This window comes from Ranitomeya variabilis, chromosome 1, assembly GCF_051348905.1.
Source record: "Ranitomeya variabilis isolate aRanVar5 chromosome 1, aRanVar5.hap1, whole genome shotgun sequence".
Taxonomy (NCBI): Eukaryota; Metazoa; Chordata; class Amphibia; order Anura; family Dendrobatidae; genus Ranitomeya; species Ranitomeya variabilis.
In genome coordinates, this window is record NC_135232.1 from 826,562,168 (window position 1) to 826,588,359 (window position 26,192).

Consider the following 26,192-nt stretch of genomic DNA (forward strand, 5'->3'; position numbering starts at 1 on the left):
GCAGCAGCTCGGGCACAGACATGGAGGAAACCGGCAGCACACTGCGGAGCTGTGCCCGCCCCGGGAGCCCCCGCCACCATACTGGCACCCAGACCATCTCCAATGCTTCACCATATTGTTCCACCAGGAATCTCACTCACAGTTCCGCGCGTGTGACCAGAAACTCGCTGCAAAGTGCCGCACTCGGAGCGGCCAATCAGCCCACAGCCTCCGCGACGTCAGTTCCCACCAGTCCCACGCTCGCCGGCAATGTGGGTCAGATTTAACATTGTCAATATTCTTTGTCAATAAAGTTTTACAAAAAAAAAAACCTGTGTCGCGCATTGCCACGTCACGGCAGTAGCGGTCGCAGCGCTGATGACGTTCCAGCCAGTTGTGACTGCAATGGAGTGATTAGTGGTCTCCTGGAGGCAGAATGTTCCGTACAGACTGCAGAGCAGGCCAGTATGGCGTCGGGACAGGGAGCTGCTCCGAGTTCTTAGCTCATTTATTACGTTAATGCTATTTCTTGTATGGAGATTATAATAAACGTTTAGAAAAGTACGCTTATGGTGTGGCATGTACAAACTGTTAGGGCTTGTTCACACTTTGCAGATTTTGCTGCGGATTTGGAAAAACCGCAGTGCAAAACCGCTGCGGTTTTCACCGCGGATTTTCCTGCGGTTTCTTCTGCGGATTCCTCTGCGGGTTTTCAACAGCACTTTCCTATTGGTGCATGTTGAAAACCGCTGCAGAATCCGCAGAAAGAAGTGACATGCTCCTTTTTTTCCGCAGCAATTCCGCACAGTTTTTAAAGGGATTTTCCGCAATGTGGGCACAGCGGTTTTTGTTTTCCATAGGTTAACATTGTACTGTACCCTGCATGGAAAACTGCTGCGGATCCGCAGCGTCAAATCCGCTGCGGATCCGCAGCAAAAACCGCAAAGTGTGAACATAGCCTTAGGATTCAGCTCTGCCAGCTACAGCCGACATCTTGTGACCTGCACTTGCCGACTAGTCGTGGCCGCTTCACTCAAATCTCATACTTAAAGGGATCCTGTCAGCAGTTTTGGCCGATATAAGATGCGGCCACTGCCTTTCAGGGCTTATCTACAGCATTCTATGATGCCCCCGGTCTGACCAACAAGTGAAGAAAAATAAGTTATATTATACTCACCCGGTCCGATGGGTGTCGCAGGTCCCAGTCCGGCGCCTCCCATCTTCTTGTGACGCCGCCCTCCTGTTGCTTCATCGCTCCCCGGCATCGCACTCCTGCACAGGCGTCCTTATCTGCACTGTTGAGGGCAAAGTACTGCAGTGCGCCGGGAAAGGTCAGAGAGGCCCAACGCCTGTGCACTGCAGTACTTTACTCTGCCCTCAGCAGTGCAGATAAGTACGCCTGTGCAGGAGTGCGATGCCGGGGAGCGATGAAGCAACATCCATCTGACCGGACTGGCCCCCCAGGTGAGTATAATGAAACTTATTTTTCTTATCTTTAAGGTTGGACCGGGGGCTTATCTACAGCATTATAGAATGTTGCATATCAGCCCTGAAAGGCGGTGGCCGTAACTCATATCAGCCAAAACTGCTGACAGGTTCGTTTTAAAATAACCCAAAAGAGTAAACTAATGATCTCAAAGTTGTTTATACATAGAAATGCATATATTCACTTTTTTACGCATTTAGCGCTTTTTGTGTGCACTACTCTGCTAACCCCTTCTCAATGACCACGGTAGCCCCAGTAAAATAACCTCACTAAGTGCGTGTTCACACATTGAGTATTTGGTCAGTAAGCCAGTATGTGTAAGCCAAAACCAGGAGTGGAACGATCAGAGGAAAAGTAGAATAGAAACACATCACCACTTCTGTATTTATCACCCACTCCTGGTTTTGGCTTACAGATACTGAGGTAAAATACTGACCAAATACTGAATGTGTGAATGTGGCCTTATATTCACCTTTGGTGCTGGCACTAGCGCTCCCAGGGCTCATGTGACATTGTTATGCCCTGCAGCCAATCAGTGCTGGCTTCCCTCTCTCTGAACATATCATACATCAAGAGGAAGTCAGAGCTGCGGCTTGGCCACTCACTTCCTTGATGTCTGATACGTCTGAAGGCGAGGAGAGTGAAGCCAGCGCTGACTGGGTGCAGGGCTCACGTGACATAATGAAGCGTGAGCCACAGTAGAACGGCGCCGGCACCAGAGGTGAGCATAAGGACTCTCTCACACTTGCGTATAAAACATACAAGGGCAATCCGATAAAAAATCGGATTGCACTCGGACCAATATTCTGAGGCAGTGCAGATCTCCATATTTATTTCTCAGCTGTATTCAGCATGAGCAGAAAAAAATTCAAGTAATCTAATTTACTTAATAGATGAAGAAATGGTTCAGAAAATCTGCAACATGAAAAACTCATTGTGGGAGTGTAGCCTAAAGTTTTACAAATGCCGCAGCGGTCTGGATTACTGAGTGCGGAAGTTGGACCTCATCCTAACTGCTCCAATCTAGTCTGCACGCTAAAATGGAGTGCCGGAAAAGAAGGTCCAATTTATGAGGCAGCTTATTTCATATACAGTACACTATTCTTAATTAGTGAAAACATTGCACTGGTATTTTTATAAGCCTTTAAAAAAAAATGACTGATGAGCTAGAAACTTAAAGTGAACCTGTCAGCAGGATTGTGCACAGTAACCTACACAGTGTCAGGTCGCCGCCGTTATACTGATTTAAATGATAGCTTGGTTGATGAAATCTGTCTTGTAGTTGATGTTTAATCTGTATTTACAGTTTTCAGTTAATGATTGCTCGTGCTTCAGGGCGGGCCTCTGTTGGGGGGGCTTTACATGGTGCTTTGTTCTCTTATTCATCCTTATGGGCTCATGACACGTCACTGATCCTTCAGACCCCTGCCCCCTATTTTACTAATGCTTATCATATTGTGGGGTAAAAAAAAAATTACATTCAGCAAAATTGCGGCGCTTGTGCAGTAAGGACATGAAAAATGTGTTGAAGACCAAGTGCATTAAGTATTGAAAAAAGAAACCGCACTCGCCATTGCTTTTTAAAAAAGGTTAATTACCTTTATTCCATGTGGCGGCACAATCCTTTAACATGTTTGGACCCGCAGAAGCTCTGGGATAGGCGTGAAACGGCTGTTGTCCTCCTTCACTTCCCCGCTCTCTCTGCATGTTAAAGGATTGTCCCTCCACATGGAATAAAGGACATTAACCTTTTTATAAAAAGCATTTTTACTGTGTGATAGCAGCAAAATCTAAAATAAAAACTATAAATATGGTATCGCTGTAATCACACCTACCCGAAGAATAATTCAGCTTTATCACTTAAACCGCACTGTAAGCAGTGCAAAAGTAAAAGGAACAACTATTCTTGTACTGCTGTCTGTTTGTTCATTCTACCTCCCAAAAATCGGAATAAGGTTCTGCTCACATTTATACTGTGCTTTCTGCTGAGCGCTTACTTTCGGAGTTTCTGTGTAATTTCCCCCAAACTGCGACTCAAACAAAACCCCATACTTAACCACTCACTTATGAGGCAGATCGAGTCACTTTGGACTGTGATCTGGTGGTGTCCCATCATTTTATGCATCTGTTTTTTTCAGTTCCAGTTACCTCTGCTACCTGTTTCCTGTGTGCCTTACCTGCATGCTGCACCAACCACCTCTACTATCTGTTTCATCTGCCTGCCAACTCAGACCTTGAGCTTCGAGAATCCACCTTACCCAGTGAGTCTAATAGGTTTTCCCAAAATCAGAAGTAATCTGCTGTCTACAGGATACGGGATAACTTGCTTCCAGTATGGGGCCCAACCACTCTGACCCCCAACATTCTCGAGAACTGGGCACTGTATAGCCCTTTCTTTAGTGAGACGGAGATGCACAAGCATGGCCAAGTATAGCGTTTGTATTTCTCCAGCAGTCACATTCATAATGAAAGGAACAGAGGCCCAGCATTCTCATCTTTTCCCCATTCAAGATGGAGCTCTGTAGTTTTTGGAGTTTCAGAGCCCTGTTTCGGAGCCCCCGTGGTCAGAACGAAATACCCAATGAAAGATAACTTGAAATTTTACGAAAACCCCTTTAACTGGAGTGAGGCGCACAAGCTTCTGAAGAGTCACAACAGGAATTTGAAGTCAAGAAATCAAGACAAGAGCTTAATTTTAGATTTTGTAGCAGAAATTTCTTTATGTAAGATCAGATAAATGATTATATTTCTATGGGACTTTGCTCTCTTATGGTCATTTAGCATACAGCCTGTAATCAAATTTGTTTTCTGAGACGTGGTGTAAATATGCATATTTTTAAGGGGGCTTTACACGTGTCTTTCAGTTTGCTCAGAGTAGGTGTTGTATAGGGTTAGACAAGGAAGAGTAGAACAGCCATACTTGATTATTTAGGGTGCCAACCTCCACTGCAAGGACAGGAGAATCCTTAGGAGTATAGTAGCAAGAGTGTTTGACTAAAGGCTTCTTCACCCTTCAGTAATGTTTCTCGTACAAAAAATTGTCATCAAAGTTCGATCAGTATCAGTTTTTACCATTAGTTTAGGAAGAGTTTATTCAGTTTTTCTCAGATGAAACAGAAAAACGTAAAGCACATGAATGGTGTCCCAAGTGCTGTCCAAATTTCAAGGATCCACTCACTTGCATTAGTGTGTTTTGATCTGATTCTTGGGCCAATATCTGACAATTCTCCATGTTTTTGTGTGGACCACTGGGTCAAAGGAAAAAATCGGACATTTGAAGTAACTGGTCATAGATATGAGTGCTGTCCTTTAAAAACTGACATCTGAATGAACGCTAACACTGTAAAATCAGAGACTGCCAGCTCACTAAATAATTGGAAGATGTATACGGGGTCCAAGACCATGCCACTGTTCTGGTATCACATCAAATGGTACAAAAAGAAAAGTTAGTCTGGCTCAGCAGGCGTATATAGAAAAAAATCTTCAATACTCTATTTCATAATCATTAAAATTGTAGCAAGTCCAGAGAAAATCTGTACCACCATGAAATCTACAGTTATGGTAAATTATTGAAGATTTTTTTTTATATATATATATACACCTGCTTATTTTTGAACTGTTTGACTAACACCCTGTTTTATTTGTATTGTAGATTCTTATAAATAGGTGTAGCCTATTTGTAGTCTTCCCATCTTTTTGCCATTATTGAATTATCCATTTCCTGGTTTATAGGTTTGTAGCATTAGTTCATTTGCCGTGGGAGATGTTGAGCCCGGAAACCCCTCTAAAATTGCTGTTTTATCGCTGAATCGTGACAGCTTGCAGTATAGGTCTATATTTCATTGTCACTATCCAGTCATAAGCTCAAAAGCCATATGTATGTCAGTTCCTGGGCATCCTTACCTGCTATTTGCTTGATCATTTTGGCTCATATGTATTAGAGAGCTTCCAGTTGTGCCTATAGTTTCATTAATATGTCTATAGAGATACTGAGGTATTCTGAAATACACCTTTTGCCCCACCATCTTCTTGCAGTTTTGCTTAAGATTGGCTATGGTGTTACAACACAAGTGTATTACAGGCTTACCAGGAATGGAGGAATGGGGTTTGATTTCCATTACGCCACAGGCAAAATGATTACTATACATTACTAAACCACCAGTGAGATTAAGATTATTACCAATTAACACATACAGTGCACAACATAAATGAGTACACACCAACAGATTTGTTAGATAACCTTTAGTTTCCTTTCAGAGTCCACATTTTCTACTATACCATACTACAAAATACTTAATTAAACAAATGTGGACCATTGATTGCAGACAAGATTTTTTTATTTTGCGAACCCAAAAATGTCATTTTCCTAGCAAAATCATTCATGACCATGTTGCAAATGTGAGTACACCCCAATGAAAGCCCTAGGCACAAAGCTAAAGTTTACACTATAAAATTGTAAGGATCACGAATGCAACCACAGGTAAGTCTAACTATTCATTAAGTAGGTGTCCGTCGACAGTTGACTATAAAATGGCATTATTTAACAAAGAAAACCCCTTCAAATTTTATGCTGTCCGCAATGGCAAATACTGAAAAATATGAAGAGTAAGGCTATGTGCTCACGTTGCAGATTTGTTGCATTTCTGCAGCGTTTTTCCGTGCGGAAATGCTATAAATCCGCAATGGATTATTAAAGCAATGTTAATCAATGACATTCCTGAATTGTTGTGCACATGATCTGGAAATTTCCGTCCTTATTCGCAGCTTTTATTTTCCGCAGCATGTCAATCCTTTTTGCGGATCTGCAGCGTTTCGACACCCATTGTCTTCCATTGAGTCAGTCAAATCCGCAGCAAAAACGCAGGTGTAAAAAGGTTTGCAGATTTGCTGCCAAAACGCTGCAGAATTGTCAAAGGGAAATGACGTCAGACGGAGGAAGTGTGTGCGGGCGGAGAATGTATGAGCGGAGAATATGTGCGTGTCTGTCTGCGTGTGTGTACCCATGTGACGAACAGCCCATAGTGATTGTACTTAGGCGTCGTCTGATGGGACTACTACTCCCATCTGGCTATGTCTGCTGTCACATATAACAGAGACAGCATGAGCCGATGATGGTAGAGTAGTCTCATCATCCGGCGCCTGTGTACAATGGTAAAAAAAATCAAAACATTTACATAATAACATACATATTCACATACAATATACATACTCACCGAACACCTAATCCCCGATTCCTGCGTCTCCCTGCAAACAATCAAAAATAATAAACCAACACATACTCCGCCGTAGTCCATTTAATACCGAGTGTCCCACAACGATCTCACGTGTAGAACAGTCACATCGGGAGAAGTGACCGCTCTACTCGGCCTCCAGCAACACACTGACAGGAGGTAATTGCTTCCACAGTGTATCACTGCGTCGCCGTGAGAGTTCACCGGAGTTAGTCAGCTCCGGTGCTCTCACTTGTGCTGTGCCGTAAGTGAGAGTACTGGACCAAAAAAGTGCCTCCAGCCTCTGGACACAACGCTGACAGACACAGCAAACCTTGCCACAACTCGCATGGATGTGCCATCCTGGATGAGCTGCACTACCTGAGCCACTTGTGTGGGTTGTAGAGTCTGTCTCATGCTACCACGAGTGTGAAAGCACAACCAACATTTAAAAGTGACCTAAACATCAGCCAGATATATAATATAATGCTGGGAGCATCACTCTGTCCGAAGCCTTTATAGACTGCGCAAGCGCAATCGCCGGCTCAGTCTGGACCCCACAGAGTGACGCAGCCCAGGAGATCGCGGTATGCGTAAGCACTGAACGCACACCACGATCTCCAACGGAGAAACAGGGACGTGCCAGGAGGGTGAGTATATTCTATATTCACCTGTCCCGTTCCAGTGATGCGCGCTGCCCCGTCCTCCACATCCTCTGCCTGTGACGTTCAGTTCAGAGGGCGCGATGACGCGCTTAATGCGCGCCGCCCTCTGACTGAACAGTCACAGCCAGAGGACCCGGAAGATGGAGCGGCACGCAGCAGTGGATAAGGGCCAGGTGACTATAGCAAGTGTCAGGGGCCTGAGCTAGCGGCGACTCCGGCACCTGACCCCCACAGCGCGCCGGTGTCCCCGCCTTCTCAGGCCCCCAGCACTTGGCGCCCAGCGACCATAGGTGAGTATGTTATTTTTTTTTTTTTTATTGCAGCAGCATACAGGGCATATAATACTATGGAGCATCTTATGGGGGCCATCAACCTTTATGGATCAGCATACAGGACATATACTATGGAGCATCTTATGGGGGCCATCAACCATAATGGAGCAGTATACGAGGCATATACTATGGAGCATCTTATGGGGGCCATCAACTATAATGGAGCAGCATACGAGGCATATACTATGGAGCATCTTATGGGGGCCATCAACCTTTATGGAGCAGCATATGAGGCATATACTATGGAGCATCTTATGGGGGCCATCAACCTTTATGGATCAGCATACAGGGCATATACTATGGAGCATCTTATGGGGGCCATCAACCATAATGGAGCAGCATATGAGGCATATACTATGGAGCATCTTATGGGGGCCATAAACCTTTATGGAGCAGCGTATGGGGCATATGGATGGGAGAAGCAAATTACAGAACGGTGGCGCAGGATGGGAGCAGCACATGACAGAATAGAGCAGCACATGACAGAACGGGGGTGCAGGATGGCAGCAGCACGTGACAGAACGGGGGTGCAGGATGGAAACAGCACATGACAGGATGGGAGCAGCAAATGACAGAATGGAGGCCCAGGATGGGTGCAGCACATGTCAGAATGGGGGCGCAGGATGGGAGCAGCACATGACAGAACTGGGGCGTTGGATGGGAGCAGTACATGACAGAATGGGGGCTCAAGATGGGAGCAGCGCATGACAGCATGGGGGCACAGGATGGGAGCAGCACATGACAGAACGGGGGGTAGGATGGGAGCAGCACATGACAGAATGGGGGCGCAGGATGGCAGCAGCACAAGACAGAATCGGGGCTTAGGATGGGAGCAGCACATGACAGAACGGGGGCGCAGGATGGGAGCAGCACATGACAGGATGGGAGCAGCACATGACAGGATGGGGGCACAAGATAGGAGCAGCACATGGCAGGATGGGAGCAGCACGTGAGAGGATGGGGGCGCAGGATGAGAGCAGCACATGAAAGGATGGGGCTCAGGATGGGAGCAGCACATAACCAAAATGGAGGCGCAGGATCGGAGCAGCACATGACAGCATGGGGGCGCAGGATGGGAGCACATGACAGGATGAGGGCTCAGGAAGACAGTAGCACATGTGTTATGGTTCTCAATGGCAAGAGAACATAGCCCAGCAAACATAAGAACTAGCTCTTGGAAGGATGGAAACTAAACTGACCATGAACTAAACCTGCCGCACAACTAACAGTAGCCGGGTAGCGTAGCCTGCGTTTTATCCCTAGACGCCCAGCGCCGGCCGGAGGACTAACTAATCCTGGCAGAGGAAAATATAGTCCTGGCTCACCTCTAGAGAAATTTCCCCGAAAGGCAGACAGAGGCCCCCACAAATATTGGCGGTGATTTTAGATGAAATGACAAACGTAGTATGAAAATAGGTTTAGCAAAATTGAGGTCCGCTTACTAGATAGCAGGAAGACAGAAAGGGCACTTTCATGGTCAGCTGAAAACCCTATCAAAACACCATCCTGAAATTACTTTAAGACTCTAGTATTCACTCATAACATCAGAGTGGCAATTTCAGATCACAAGAGCTTTCCAGACACAGAAACGAAACTACAGCTGTGAACTGGAACAAAATGCAAAAACAAACAAGGACTAAAGTCCAACTTAGCTGGGAGTTGTCTAGCAGCAGGAACATGCACAGAAAGGCTTCTGATTACAATGCTGGCCGGCATGGAAGTGACAGAGGAGCAAGGCTAAATAGCGACTCCCACATCCTGATGGAAACAGGTGAACAGAGAGGATGATGCACACCAGTTCAATTCCACCAGTGGCCACCGGGGGAGCCCAAAATCCAATTTCACAACACACATGACAGGATGGGGGCGCATGATGGTAGCAGCACATGACAGGATTGGGGTGGAGTATGGGAGCACCACATGACAGGATTGGGGTACAGGATGGGACCACCACATGACAGGATTGGGGTACAGGATGGGAGCACGTGACAGGATGAGTGCTCAGGAAGACAGTAGCACATCACAAGATGGAGGCACACAAAACAGGATTGGGGCTGCACATGACAGGATGGGGGCGCAAGATGGTAGCAGCACATGACAAGATTAGGGCGCAGGATGGAAGCAACACATACCAGGATGGAGACCATATACCAATATAAATGCTCGCCACCCGGGCGTAGAACGGATTCAATAGCTAGTATATATATACAGTATATACTAGATGGTGGCCCGATTCTAACGCATCGGGTATTCTAGAATATGCATGTCCACGTAGTATATTGCACAGCCCACGTAGTATATTGTCTAGCAGCAGGAACATGCACAGAAAGGCTTCTGATTACAATGCTGACCGGCATGGAAGTGACAGAGGAGCAAGGCTAAATAGCGACTCCCACATCCTGATGGAAACAGGTGAACAGAGAGGATGATGCACACCAGTTCAATTCCACCAGTGGCCACCGGGGGAGCCCAAAATCCAATTTCACAACAGTACCCCCCCCTCAAGGAGGGGGCACCGAACCCTCACCAGAACCACCAGGGCGATCAGGATGAGCCCTATGAAAGGCACGGACCAAATCGGAGGCATGAACATCAGAGGCAGTCACCCAAGAATTATCCTCCTGACCGTATCCCTTCCATTTGACCAGATACTGGAGTTTCCGTCTGGAAACACGGGAGTCCAAGATTTTTTCCACAACGTACTCCAACTCGCCCTCAACCAACACCGGAGCAGGAGGCTCAACGGAAGGCACAACCGGTACCTCATACCTGCGCAATAATGACCGATGAAAAACATTATGAATAGAAAAAGATGCAGGGAGGTCCAAACGGAAGGACACAGGGTTAAGAATCTCCAATATCTTGTACGGGCCGATGAACCGAGGCTTAAACTTGGGAGAAGAAACCCTCATAGGGACAAAACGAGAAGACAACCACACCAAGTCCCCAACACAAAGCCGAGGACCAACCCGACGCCGGCGGTTGGCAAAAAGCTGAGTCTTCTCCTGGGACAACTTCAAATTGTCCACTACCTGCCCCCAAATCTGATGCAACCTCTCCACCACAGCATCCACTCCAGGACAATCCAAAGATTCCACCTGACCAGAAGAAAATCGAGGATGAAACCCCGAATTACAGAAAAAGGGAGACACCAAGGTGGCAGAGCTAGCCCGATTATTGAGGGCAAACTCCGCTAAAGGCAAAAAAGCAACCCAATCATCCTGATCTGCAGACACAAAACACCTCAAATATGTCTCCAAGGTCTGATTCGTCCGCTCGGTCTGGCCATTAGTCTGAGGATGGAAAGCAGACGAGAAAGACAAATCTATGCCCATCCTAGCACAGAATGCTCGCCAAAATCTAGACACGAATTGGGTACCTCTGTCAGAAACGATACTCTCCGGAATACCATGCAAACGGACCACATTTTGAAAAAACAGAGGAACCAACTCGGAAGAAGAAGGCAACTTAGGCAGGGGAACCAAATGGACCATCTTAGAGAAACGATCACACACCACCCAGATGACAGACATCTTCTGAGAAACAGGAAGATCCGAAATAAAATCCATCGAGATGTGCGTCCAGGGCCTCTTCGGGATAGGCAAGGGCAACAACAATCCACTAGCCCGAGAACAACAAGGCTTGGCCCGAGCACAAACGTCACAAGACTGCACGAAGCCTCGCACATCTCGAGACAGGGAAGGCCACCAGAAGGACCTTGCCACCAAATCCCTGGTACCAAAGATTCCAGGATGACCTGCCAACGCAGAAGAATGAACCTCAGAAATGACTTTACTGGTCCAATCATCAGGAACAAACAGTCTACCAGGTGGGCAACGATCAGGTCTATCCGCCTGAAACTCCTGCAAGGCCCGCCGCAGGTCTGGAGAAACGGCAGACAATATCACTCCATCCTTAAGGATACCTGTAGGTTCAGAATTACCAGGGGAGTCAGGCTCAAAACTCCTAGAAAGGGCATCCGCCTTAACATTCTTAGAACCCGGCAGGTAGGACACCACAAAATTAAACCGAGAGAAAAACAACGACCAGCGCGCCTGTCTAGGATTCAGGCGTCTGGCGGACTCAAGATAAATTAGATTTTTGTGGTCAGTCAATACCACCACCTGATGTCTAGCCCCCTCAAGCCAATGACGCCACTCCTCAAAAGCCCACTTCATGGCCAAAAGCTCCCGATTCCCAACATCATAATTCCGCTCGGCGGGCGAAAATTTACGCGAGAAAAAAGCACAAGGTCTCATCACGGAGCAATCGGAACTTCTCTGCGACAAAACCGCCCCAGCTCCGATTTCAGAAGCGTCGACCTCAACCTGAAAAGGAAGAGCAACATCAGGCTGACGCAACACAGGGGCGGAAGAAAAGCGGCGCTTAAGCTCCCGAAAGGCCTCCACAGCAGCAGGGGACCAATCAGCAACATCAGCACCCTTCTTAGTCAAATCAGTCAATGGTTTAACAACATCAGAAAAACCAGCAATAAATCGACGATAAAAGTTAGCAAAGCCCAAAAATTTCTGAAGACTCTTAAGAGAAGAGGGTTGCGTCCAATCACAAATAGCCTGAACCTTGACAGGATCCATCTCGATGGAAGAGGGAGAAAAAATATATCCCAAAAAGGAAATCTTTTGAACCCCAAAAACGCACTTAGAACCCTTCACACACAAGGAATTAGACCGCAAAACCTGAAAAACCCTCCTGACCTGCTGGACATGATAGTCCCAGTCATCCGAAAAAATCAAAATATCATCCAGATACACAATCATAAATTTATCCAAATAATCACGGAAAATGTCATGCATAAAGGACTGAAAGACTGAAGGGGCATTTGAAAGACCAAAAGGCATCACCAAATACTCAAAATGGCCCTCGGGCGTATTAAATGCGGTTTTCCACTCATCCCCCTGCTTAATTCGCACCAAATTATACGCCCCACGGAGATCTATCTTAGAGAACCACTTGGCCCCCTTTATGCGAGCAAACAAATCAGTCAGCAGTGGCAACGGATATTGATATTTAACCGTGATTTTATTCAAAAGCCGATAATCAATGCACGGCCTCAAAGAGCCATCTTTCTTAGCCACAAAGAAAAAACCGGCTCCTAAGGGAGATGACGAAGGACGAATATGTCCCTTTTCCAAGGACTCCTTTATATATTCTCGCATAGCAGCATGTTCAGGCACAGACAGATTAAATAAACGACCCTTAGGGTATTTACTACCCGGAATCAAATCTATGGCACAATCGCACTCCCGGTGCGGAGGTAATGAACCAAGCTTAGGTTCTTCAAAAACGTCACGATATTCAGTCAAGAATTCAGGAATCTCAGAGGGAATAGATGATGAAATGGAAACCACAGGTACGTCCCCATGCGTCCCCTTACATCCCCAGCTTAACACAGACATAGCTTTCCAGTCAAGGACTGGGTTATGAGATTGCAGCCATGGCAATCCAAGCACCAACACATCATGTAGGTTATACAGCACAAGAAAGCGAATAATCTCCTGGTGATCCGGATTAATCCGCATAGTTACTTGTGTCCAGTATTGTGGTTTATTACTAGCCAATGGGGTGGAGTCAATCCCCTTCAGGGGTATAGGAGTTTCAAGAGGCTCCAAATCATACCCACAGCGTTTGGCAAAGGACCAATCCATAAGACTCAAAGCGGCGCCAGAGTCAACATAGGCATCCGCGGTAATAGATGATAAAGAACAAATCAGGGTCACAGATAGAATAAACTTAGACTGTAAAGTGCCAATTGAAACAGACTTATCAAGCTTCTTAGTACGCTTAGAGCATGCTGATATAACATGAGTTGAATCACCGCAATAGAAGCACAACCCATTTTTTCGTCTAAAATTCTGCCGTTCACCTCTGGACAGAATTCTATCACATTGCATATTCTCTGGCGTCTTCTCAGTAGACACCGCCAAATGGTGCACAGGTTTGCGCTCCCGCAGACGCCTATCGATCTGGATAGCCATTGTCATGGACTCATTCAGACCCGCAGGCACAGGGAACCCCACCATTACATCCTTAATGGCATCAGAGAGACCCTCTCTGAAATTCGCCGCCAGGGCGCACTCATTCCACTGAGTAAGCACAGCCCATTTACGGAATTTCTGGCAGTATATTTCAGCTTCGTCTTGCCCCTGAGATAGGGACATCAAGGCCTTTTCCGCCTGAAGTTCTAACTGAGGTTCCTCATAAAGCAACCCCAAGGCCAGAAAAAACGCATCCACATTGAGCAACGCAGGATCCCCTGGAGCCAATGCAAAAGCCCAATCCTGAGGGTCGCCCCGGAGCAAGGAAATCAATCCTGACCTGCTGAGCAGGATCTCCAGCAGAGCGAGATTTCAGGGACAAAAACAACTTGCAATTATTTTTGAAATTTTGAAAGCAAGATCTATTCCCCGAGAAAAATTCAGGCAAAGGAATTCTAGGTTCAGATATAGGAACATGAACAACAAAATCTTGTAAATTTTGAACTTTCGTGGTGAGATTATTCAAACCTGCAGCTAAACTCTGAATATCCATTTTAAACAGGTGAACACAGAGCCATTCCAGGATTAGAAGGAGAGAGAGAGAGAAAGGCTGCAATATAGGCAGACTTGCAAGAGATTCAATTACAAGCACACTCAGAACTGAAGGAAAAAAAAAAAAAAAATCTTCAGCAGACTTCTCTTTTCTCTCCTTTCTCTGTCAATTAATTTAACCCTTTTTGGCCGGTCAAACTGTTATGGTTCTCAATGGCAAGAGAACATAGCCCAGCAAACATAAGAACTAGCTCTTGGAAGGATGGAAACTAAACTGACCATGAACTAAACCTGCCGCACAACTAACAGTAGCCGGGTAGCGTAGCCTGCGTTTTATCCCTAGACGCCCAGCGCCGGCCGGAGGACTAACTAATCCTGGCAGAGGAAAATATAGTCCTGGCTCACCTCTAGAGAAATTTCCCCGAAAGGCAGACAGAGGCCCCCACAAATATTGGCGGTGATTTTAGATGAAATGACAAACGTAGTATGAAAATAGGTTTAGCAAAATTGAGGTCCGCTTACTAGATAGCAGGAAGACAGAAAGGGCACTTTCATGGTCAGCTGAAAACCCTATCAAAACACCATCCTGAAATTACTTTAAGACTCTAGTATTAACTCATAACATCAGAGTGGCAATTTCAGATCACAAGAGCTTTCCAGACACAGAAACGAAACTACAGCTGTGAACTGGAACAAAATGCAAAAACAAACAAGGACTAAAGTCCAACTTAGCTGGGAGTTGTCTAGCAGCAGGAACATGCACAGAAAGGCTTCTGATTACAATGCTGGCCGGCATGGAAGTGACAGAGGAGCAAGGCTAAATAGCGACTCCCACATCCTGATGGAAACAGGTGAACAGAGAGGATGATGCACACCAGTTCAATTCCACCAGTGGCCACCGGGGGAGCCCAAAATCCAATTTCACAACACACATGACAGGATGGGGGCGCATGATGGTAGCAGCACATGACAGGATTGGGGTGGAGTATGGGAGCACCACATGACAGGATTGGGGTACAGGATGGGACCACCACATGACAGGATTGGGGTACAGGATGGGAGCACGTGACAGGATGAGTGCTCAGGAAGACAGTAGCACATCACAAGATGGAGGCACACAAAACAGGATTGGGGCTGCACATGACAGGATGGGGGCGCAAGATGGTAGCAGCACATGACAAGATTAGGGCGCAGGATGGAAGCAACACATACCAGGATGGAGACCATATACCAATATAAATGCTCGCCACCCGGGCGTAGAACGGATTCAATAGCTAGTATATATATACAGTATATACTAGATGGTGGCCCGATTCTAACCCATCGGGTATTCTAGAATATGCATGTCCACGTAGTATATTGCACAGCCCACGTAGTATATTGCCCAGCCACGTAGTATATTGCCCAGCCACGTGGTATATTGCCCAGCCACATAGTATATTGCCCAGTTACGTAGTATATTGCCCAGTGACATAGTATATAGCCCAGCCACGTAGTATATTGCCCAGCCACGTAGTATATTGGACAGCCCACGTAGTATATTGCCCAGCCACGTAGTATATTGCCCAGCCACGTAGTATATTGCCCAGCGACGTAGTATATTGCCCAGTGACGTAGTATACAGCACAGAGCCACGTAGTATATTGCACAGTGACGTAGTATACAGCACAGAGCCACGTAGAATATTGGCCCGTCACGTAGTATATTGCCCAGCTACATAGTATGTTGCCCAGCTACGTAGTATATTGCCCAGTCACGTATGTCACAGGTTAAAAAATAAAAAATAAACATATACTCACCTTCCGAGGGCCCCTTGTACAGTAGTTCTGTCGCCTGTGTGCGATGCAGGCGGCAGCTTCCGGTCCCAAGGTGTGATGACGCCGCGGTCACATGACCGTGACTTCATGGCAGGTCCTTCTCGCGCAGGACCTGTGATGACGTCGCAGTCACATGACCGTGACATCATGGCAGGTCCTTCTCGCATACCATCCTTGCCACCGGAACCTGCCGCTTGCATGGAGCGATCACCGGAGCGTCGCGAGGAGCAGGAAAGGCGGCGGAAGGTCTATTTTTAATCCAGAGCGATATATAAGAGAATACAACAAAGACACGTTTCACTTCTCATATTCCAGCCATCACCATCTATTCCCAACCTGCACAAACTCCTCATCCTGCTGATACCCCAATACTGAGCCGCTACTGCAGTATGTGTCCGTATTACTGCCCCTGATACCCCAATACTGAGCCGCTGCTGCCCTATGTGACCCTATTACTGCACCTGATACCCCAATACTGAGCCGCTGCTGCCGTATGTGTCCCTATTACTGCACCTGATACCCCAATACTGAGCTGCTGCTGCCGTATGTCTCCCTATTACTGCAAATGATACAACAATACTGAGCCGCTACTGCCGTATGTGTCTTTATTACTGCACCTGATACCATAATACTGAGCCGCTGCTGCTGTATGTGACCCTATTACTGCCCCTGATACCCGAATACTGAGCCATTGCTGCCGTATGTGTCCCTATTACTGCACCTGATACCCCAATACTGAGGGGCTGATACCATATGTGTCCCTATTACTCCACCTGATACCCCAATACAAAGCCGCTGCTGCCGTATGTTCCTATTACTACCCCTGATACCTCAATACTGAGCCGCTGCTGCCGTATGTGTTCCTGTTACTGCCCCTGATACCTCAATACTGAGCCGCTGCTGCCGTATGTGTTCCTGTTACTGCCCCTGATACCCGAATACTGAGCCACTGCTGCCGTATGTGTCCCTATTACTCCACCTGATACCCCAATACAAAGCCGCTGCTGCCGTACGTGTCCCTATTACTCCACCTGATACCCCAGTACTGAGCCGCTGCTGCCCTATGTGACCCTATTACTGCACCTGATACCCCAATACTGAGCCGCTGATGCCATATGTGTCCATATTACTCCACCTGATACCCCAATACAAAGCCGCTGCTGCCGTATGTGACCCTATTACTGCCCCTGATACCCCAATACTGAGCTGCTGCTGCCGTATGTTCCTATTACTACCCCTGATACCTCAATACTGAGCCGCTGCTGCCGTATGTGTTCCTGTTACTGCACCTGATACCATAATACTGAGCCGCTGCTGCTGTATGTGTCCCTATTACTGCACCTGCTGTGTGGTTCTCTGTGCCCTCTAAATTCTAAAGCACCCCTCTATAATACAGTAATACCAGGTGCAAGTGCCCTAGAAAACAGTGCCCATATTTTGCCCCCTAGAAAGTAATAATGCCCTGTGTGCACCTTTAACAGTCACAGAAACCTGAGTTCCCGTATAACAATAAGTGCCCACTTTACATTTAATAATGTCCCAAGTCCCCCCCCCTTACAGCTCCCCTATACACAGTATGATGCTCTTTTATACACAGTATAATGCCCCCTAACTGTTTGATGGCTCCAACACTGTAAGATGACTCCCTCAATGTAATCTCCACACTGTATGATGGCCCCCTAGATAGCCTCCATATAGTATAATGCACCAGATAGTCCTCAATATAGTATAATGCACTCCCCATAGGACTCCATATTGTATAATGCACTCCCTATAGGCCTACTCTATATTGTATAATGCACCCCATAGGCAGAGTCTATAGCATAAGGCAGCTCGCATAGGCAGACTCTATAGCATAAGCCATAAGGCAGCCCCCATAGGCAGACTCTGTAGTATAAGGCAGCACCCCATAGGCAGACTCTGTAGTATAAGGCATTAACCCCCCGGCAGACTCCGTAGGATAAGGCAACATCCCCCCCACAGGCAGACTCTAGTATAATGCAGCACCCCTCCACAGGCAGACTCTGTAGTATAAGGCAGCACCTCCCAAGTCAGACTCTGTGGTATAAGGCAGCACCCCCCTTCCCCAGGCAGACTCTGTAGTATAAGGCAGCACCCCCCACAGGCAGACTTTGTAGTATAAGGCAGCCCCCTTCCCCACAGACAGACTCTGTAGTATGAGGCAGCACCCCCCCACAGACCGACTCTAGTATTTGGCAGCCCCCCTTCCCACAGGCAGACTCTAAGGCAGCCCCCATCTCCACAGGCAGACTCTGAAGTATAAGGCAACCCCCACTCCCCAGAGGCAGACTCTGTAAGGCAGCACCCCCCAGGCAGACTGTAGTATAAGGCAGCCCCACTCCCCACAGGCAGACTCTGTAAGGCAGCACCCCCCAAAGGCAGACTCTGTAGTATAAGGCAGCCCCCTCCCCACAGGCAGACTCTGTAAGCAGGCACCCCCCCCCACAGGCAGACTAGTATAAGGCAGCCCCCCTCCCCACAGGCAGACTCTGTAAGTAGGCACCCCCCACAGGCAGACACTAGTATAAGGCAGCCCCCCTCCCCACAAGCAGACTAAGGCAGCCCCCTCCCCACAGGCAGACACTAGTATAAGGCAGCCCCCCCTCCCCACAGGCAGACTAGTATAAGGCAGCCCCCTCCCCACAAGCAGACTCTGTAGTATAAGGCAGCCCACACTCCCTACAGGCACATTCTGTAACCAGGCACCCCCCCCACAGGCAGACTCTGTAGTATAAGGCAGCCCCCCTCCCCACAGGCAAACTCTGTAAGGCAGCCCCCCTCCCCACAGGCAGACTCTAGTATAAGGCAGCCCCCCCTCCCCACAGGCAGACTCTGTAAGCAGGCACCCCCACAGGCAGACTGTAGTATAAGGCAGCCCCCTTCCCCTCAGGCAGACTAGTATAAGTCAGCCCCCCTCCCCACAGGCAGACTGTAAGGCAGCCCCCTCCCCACAGGCAGACTCTGTAAGACAGCCCCCTCCCCACAGGCAGACTGTAATTATAGGGGATAACTCAGGAGACTCTTTGCGTGGAACAAGACAACTACAGGACACAGTTTTATAAGTGGTAAAGTCTATATTATCACACCGTGATTCAAACAGGTGCAGAGAGAAACTCAAGTCCACAACACTTGGTGTAAATATTAAACGCAGCTTAGCAGTCTATGGGGAACTTCAGAGGAAAATGCAATCACGCAGAAAGTCTATGAAGCACAGTTATTCTTGAGGATACTTGACACGAATAAGTCCTTGTTTTAGTCCAAACACAGATAGATATGCTTATAAGGCAGTTCAAGCAATGTCTTATCTCAACCAGGAAGGCCTGGGTGATAATCTCAGGTTTAAGCAGAACTGCAACAGCTTACATGTCCAGCAAATGCAGATGGAAGTAAACACGAGCAGCAGATGAAGGAGGATTACTGGAAACTGGTGTATGCAGCAGGAACTCAGAGCAGAGTAGCAGGATAACCACACAAGTTCACAGGAGCAGGTATATAGCCAGGGAGTCACCAGAGTCAGGAGCTGGATGCAAGGCAGAATACTCTAGCACAGACTGAAGGCTGGGGTGGAGTTTTATAGCAGGAAGACACAGTGCACATGAGACCAAAGACGCCATCTTGGAAAAGGGCAGTAATGCACAAAAGGTAATAAAAATGTTCAGAGTCCTGACACAGACTCTGTAAGCAGGCACCCCCCACAGGCATACTCTAGTATAAGGCAGCCCCCTCCACACAGGCAGACTCTGTAAGCATGCACCCCTCCACAGGCATACTGTAGTATAAGGCAGTCCCCTTCCCCACAGACAGACTTTAGTATAAGGCAGCCCCCCTCCCCACAAGCAGACTCTGTAAGGCAGCCTCCCCTCCCCACAGGCAGACACTAGTATAAGGCAGCCCCCCCTCCCCACAGGCAGACTCTAGTATAAGGCAGCCCCCCTCCCCACAGGCAGACTCTGTAAGGCTGCCCCCCTCCCCACAGGCAGACTCTGTAGTCTAAGGCAGCCCACACTCCCTACAGGCAAACTAAGCAGGCACCCCCCCACAGGCAGACTCTAGTATAAGGCAGCCCCCCTCCCCACAGGCAGACTGTATGGCAGTCCCCCTCCCCACAGGCAGACTCTAGTATAAAGCAGCCCCCCTCCCCACAGGCAGACTCTGTAATCAGGCACCCCCCACAGGCAGACTCTGTAGTATAAGGCAGCCCCTTCCCCTCAGGCAGATTCTGTAGTATAAGTCAGCACCCCTCCCCACAGGCAGACTCTGTAAGGCAGCCCCCATCCCCACAGGCAGACTCTGTAAGGCAGCCCCCCTCCCCACAGGCAGACTCTGTAGTATAAGGCAGCCCCCCTCCCCACAGGCAGACTCTGTAGTATAAGGCAGCCCCCCTCCCCACAGGCAGACTGTATGGCAGTCCCCCTCCCCACAGGCAGACTCTAGTATAAGGCAGCCCCCCTCCCCACAGGCAGACTCTGTAATCAGGCACCCCCCACAGGCAGACTCTGTAGTATAAGGCAGCCCCTTCCCCTCAGGCAGATTCTGTAGTATAAGTCAGCACCCCTCCCCACAGGCAGACTCTGTAAGGCAGCCCCCCTCCCCATAGGCAGACTGTAGTATAAGGCAGCCCCCCTCCCCACAGGCAGACTCTGTAAGCAGGAACCCCCCACAGGCAGACTCTGTAGTATAAGGCAGCCCCCTTCCCCTCAGGCAGACTCTGTAGTATAAGTCAGCCCCCCTCCCCACAGGAAGACTCTGTAAGGCAGCCCCCATCCCCACAGGCAGACTCTGTAAGGCAGCCCCCCTCCCCACAGGCAGACTCTGTAAGGCAGCATCCCCCGGGAGTCTCTGTAGTATAAGGCAGCACCACCATAAAAGAAAATGAATACTCACCTCTCTTCCTGGTTCCTGCGCTGCTCCCGCTCACCTCTGGAACGTGGGCGCCGGGCAGTGACGTCATCGTGCCCCCTGTCAGTGTCAGCGACAGGCAGACTCTCTAGTATAAGGCAACCCCCACTCCCCACAGGCAGACTCTGTAAGGCAGCAGCCCCCCAGGCAGACTGTAGTATAAGGCAGCCCCACTCCCCACAGGCAGACTCTGTAAGGCAGCACCGGAGACTCTGTAGTATAAGGCAGCACCACCATAAAAGGAAAAACAATGAATACTCACCTCTCTTCTTCCTGGTTCCTGCGCTGCTCCCGCTCACCTCCGGACCGCGGGCGCCGTGCCGTGACGCCATCGCGCCCCCTGTCAGTGTCAGCGACAGGCTAAATGCCGATACAACTGTTCCTGCGATGACGGCGGGGGGCCCACTGCTGGCACCGGGCCCCCCCGCCTGGTCTGGGGCCCTATAGCGGCCGGTGGCAGAGCAGGGAGATCGTGTCTCCCTGCTCTGCCGCAGCATGTAACTATCGGCGCGCTGTGCACGCCGATACAGTTACAGTAGCGTGGCTCCGGGTGTACCCCCTCTGAGGACCGGGGCGCCCGCACCCTCGGCCCCCCCGGTAGCTATGCTACTGGTTCATGGATATTGGATCATCACCAGCCTGAAATAACAGTCCCAGTAGTCTGCTTTACTCTGGCTCGTTAACAAAAATAGGGGGGACCCCACTCAGTTTTTTTGGAGGGGATCCCACTATTTTGGCTACCCATCCAAGTTAAGCACACTGCTGTGGCCTGGTATTATGAGGCTGGTAAGTTTCATGGATATTGGATCCTTACCATCCTGAAATAACAATCCCAGTAGTCTGCACAGTTTAAACAAAATATGAGTACCCCATTTGGGGGTATCAACCAATTTTAAATATAAAAATATTTTAAACACCCCTTTGCATTATTTGCAGTTATGTTAAATCAACACTTTGATTTTAATTTTTTTTTAAACCAAAAGTACATAACACAATTTTTTAATTTTTTTTTCACAATTGAACTTAAACTTAAAAAAAATTGTAAGAAAATATGACACTTTGGTGTAATGCTTTTGCAACTGACTGTATCACATAACACTAAAGTCTTTTTAAAAAACACGTGACAATAAATTTTATGTGTTCATTTATTTTTGTACAGGAAAAATATCCAAAAAACTTTGGTACCCAAACAAGGATGGCGTCATATGACAGGATGACCATTAATGTTCACCGATTGATATTGCTGGTAATGTTACTTCATGGACATACAGTATATTTCATGTTTTTAAAATATTATATATTTTTCTCAACATATTTGTGAAATTTTTACTATGTGTATGATAATTTATAAACTACATATAAATTGTATTTTTAATAATACAAGGTGAAAAAACAGTTTCATTTATATGACTCTAGGTTCATGACAGTCCCATATTATGGGATCCGACCTGTGATGATTATTCCAACCGAGTCAAACGTGATGATGCCTGGGACAAAGTAGTAGAAGAATTGTACCCAGAATGTCTTGGAATGGCCCCGGAAAGAAAAAAGGAAATATGTAAGCAAATTTTGATGCATACACAAAGTAAAACATGTAAATGAACCAAAATTATTTTTTTTTTTGTTTTATAACATTTTAGTGAAAGATATTAGAACAAGGTGGCGGTCAGTGAGGGATCGGTTTAAAAAAAATGTCCAAGAACAGGAAAGAAGTGGTTCTGCTACCAAAGTAAAAAAATGCCCACACTATGACGATCTCCAATTTTTATTAAGCATACGCGAACTACAAGAGTAAGTTTGTTAAAAAATTCATTTACATCTCTTTTTTTTTTGTTTTAGTTTGTTGTAACCTAAAAAAAAATTAACAAAAAAAATATAAAGCCACACTGATGCTGAAACATTTTTTGGAACTTGATAATATGTAACCTTACATGAGAGAGCGTTAATCATCTGATATAATTTTTTTTATTTTTTATGGTAGTATAATCTTAAAGTTTGTTGCAAGACATATTTGTACACAGGTTTTTACTGACAGTAATGACAAAAATGTTTGTCATGTTGTCTGTTTAATGTCGACATACTGATGTTTCAACTTTTTTTTCCATGCAGAACAAAAGGAAATCATGTAGAAGACAGCCAAGGACAGGGGTCAATGACAGAAGAGTCAACTTCCATAATTTCCTCTTGCAAAGACATGCAAGGTCCTGCATCAAGTGTCAGCCAAGCCGCAGTGGACTGTACACCAAACATACTCTCCCTAACCCAAGATAGACGAGGCAGCAATGTGAGGGCAACTCGTAGGCAAGCAGTTCGCAGGTGTCAACAACGCACTAAAACTTTGCGACAAACTGCAGAAGCCACTGCAGTAACTCAGAAGGCTATGCAATTTCTTCATCGCATGGACTCAAATGATAATTGGGACTACTTTTGTGCTTCCATTGCAGATGGTTTTCGGAAAGTGCCAGCTGAAAACCAGTGGGCATGTGCCTCTGTTATGTGCACTGTGGTGAATCTTTTCCAAAAGTACAGGCATACAATAAACTCCTGTGAAATTGCCACTGGCATAAAAGAGATCGCAGAAAGACAACTACAATCACAAATAAACTCAGGCCAACAACAAACCAATTTCAATTATCCAGATCCAAATTTGACTGCTTTCACTGCTCCCCATTCTTCCTCTTTCTCTGCTCCCCATTCTTCCTCTTTCCCTGCTCCCCATGCTTCCTCTTTGCCAGGTCCCCATTTTTCTTTTCCAGCTACCCATTCTTCCTCAACGCCAAATTCTTTTCTCCAAACTTCAACTTTGTCTTCACTTCACTCCCCTGTGTCCAGTGCCTCAAGTTCCCAACCTGACTTTCTGCCAAGCATTTCTAGTCCTTCTGATTCTGCCACATCCGTGACCCCTACTGATAACCTTCCTGAACCCACGCTCCATACCTTAAACTGAAGTTTTAAAAAATTTAAACATTGTTGGTTATGTTTATCTTTATATTATTTGTTGTTTGTTTCATGGTATCAATTTGATAAAAGGAGCTAAAGAATAGTCTAAAATTTTGGTCTGATATCCAATATATGTAACAAACAGAAAAAGACCTAAACAGTTGATATTATTTTATACCTGTAAAAAAGTGTTAACAACACGTCTATATAGGTCAGTGTATCAAACATGGCTATTATGTATATCATAACCATGTAAAATGTATTTGTTGAAATAGTCTATGGAAACATAATGCTGATACTCCGTTTCAATACCTGGCAGCGGAGGTTGCCACCCAATGAGGAAGCATTGTGGTGCCCACGCTAAATGTCGGATAAACCTGTCTGACCCAAAAATGAAAAAATTACCAAACAAGCACCATCACCCATTAAGTTCTTAAGTAATGAACAATGATAACGTAGTCTCAGCATTATTTTCCCAAAATTAATGTTACCAGGTTATGCTATACATAAAACACATTTTTGATCCACTCACCAATATACATATGTTAAAGGGAACCTGTCGCCCCGTTTTTTCCATATGAGATAAAAATACCGTTAAATAGGGCCTGAGCTGTGCGTTATAATAGTGTATTTTGTGTACCCTGATTCCCCACCTATGCTGCCGAAATACCTTACCAAAGTCGCCGTTTTCGCCTGTCAATCAGGCTGGTCTGGTCAAATGGGCGTGGTGACATCGCTGTTTCTTCCCCCAGATCTTGCTTATTTTTCCGTTGGTGGCGTAGTGGTTTGCGCATGCCCAACTGCTGAATCCACTGCACAGGTGAGGAAAAAGAGTGCGATCTACGCTATTCCCCTGGTGATCGGTGGGGGCGGCCATCTTCCTGAACCGGGGGTTCAGGAAAATGGCCGCGGGATGCCGCGCGTGCGCAGATGGAGATCGCGGCGGCCATTTTCCTGAAGCCGAGATGCGAACTCGGCTTCAGGAAAATGGCCGCCGCGATCTCCATCTACGCGCTCTTTTTCCTCACCTGTGCAGTGGATTCGGCAGTTGGGCATGCGCAAACCACTACGCCACCAACGGAAAAATAAGCAAGATCTGGGGGAAGAAACAGCGATGTCACCACGCCCATTTGACCAGACCAGCCTAATTGACAGGCGAAAACGGCGACTTTGGTAAGGTATTTCGGCAGCATAGGTGGGGAATCAGGGTACACAAAATACACTATTGTAACGCACAGCTCAGGCCCTATATAATGGTATTTTTATCTCATACGGAAAAAACGGGGTGACAGGTTCCCTTTAAGCGTTCTAATATAATAGCATTTTTTAATCTTTTTTGTTTCTTACAAAGAGGCAAGTTATTGTTATTTTTGGCAAAATATATATTTAATTTTTCATAGTAAAATTCTTGATAATTTGTTTCACCTTGTATTTTTACACAAAATAAATTATGGAACAATATAGTAGCATAGGCGATTTCCCAACTGCTCAAATGGATAAAAATTGGCCTCCGAGGTGCATTCCATGAGTTAAAACTTACTACGGTTAGACTAGTCAGATGTTCATCAGAAGTATAGTGCTGGGAGATTGCTATGCCGGTGTTCAAAATTTAGTTAAAATTTTTTTGAAAAAATATTTTAACCATCAACAACACCAACATGTAGTCTATGGGGGCACATGCATACTGGGTACAAAACTAACATTCAATATGGTGGCAAAACGTTAAAAGGAGACAACCTTGGCCAAGGCTCAAGTACTATTTGCTTCATGGTTTGCTTCCTACATGTTTTTGTATGCTATACATATATGTGACATTATAGATCTTGGTTTATATTTAATTTTGATAAAAAAGGGGTATTTATTTTTTTATATATATGACACATATGTCTGCTACCACCCACTCCACTGAAAAACAGAAGAGACAGATATATATTTATATTTTCATAGTCATGTGAAGTTTTTTTTTTTTTTAAATGATATTAAAAACACATTTACTGTTTCAAAAATGTATTTTTACATCTATCTATATAATCGTCTAAGGGTCACTTCCATCTGTTTGTCTGTCACGGAAATCCCGCGTCGCTGATTGCTATATACTTTGTGGGCTGTGTTATATACTACGTGGGCTGTGTTATATACTACGTGGGCTGTGTTATATACTACGTGGGCTGTGTTATATACTACGTGGGCTGTGTTATATACTACGTGGGCTGTTATATACTACGTGGGCTGTGTTATATACTGCGTGGGCTGTGCTATATGCTACTATACATATTCTAGAATACCCAATGCATT

General features: G+C 46.5%; 2 protein-coding genes across 3 annotated transcripts in view; one reads left to right on the plus strand and one right to left on the minus strand.

The window, feature by feature from the left end:
• Window positions 1–292, minus strand: part of GTF2E2 (general transcription factor IIE subunit 2) — an 84,423-nt gene extending 84,131 nt beyond the window's left edge. For both annotated transcript variants that reach the window (XM_077275299.1, XM_077275290.1), the window contains exon 1: window positions 141–292. The gene's annotated coding sequence lies outside the window, so the exon portion shown is untranslated. The remainder of the gene's footprint in view (window positions 1–140) is intronic.
• Window positions 293–330: 38 nt separating this feature from the next.
• LOC143786079 (uncharacterized) lies at window positions 331–25,896 on the plus strand. The gene is made up of 7 exons (XM_077275276.1): window positions 331–440; window positions 3,604–3,726; window positions 22,117–22,203; window positions 22,374–22,515; window positions 22,598–22,748; window positions 23,067–24,441; window positions 25,190–25,896. Exons 3-6 carry the CDS (start codon window positions 22,153–22,155, stop codon window positions 23,902–23,904), a joined length of 1,182 nt encoding a protein of 393 aa, XP_077131391.1. The 5' UTR covers window positions 331–440; window positions 3,604–3,726; window positions 22,117–22,152; the 3' UTR covers window positions 23,905–24,441; window positions 25,190–25,896.
• Window positions 25,897–26,192: the final 296 nt, after the last annotated feature.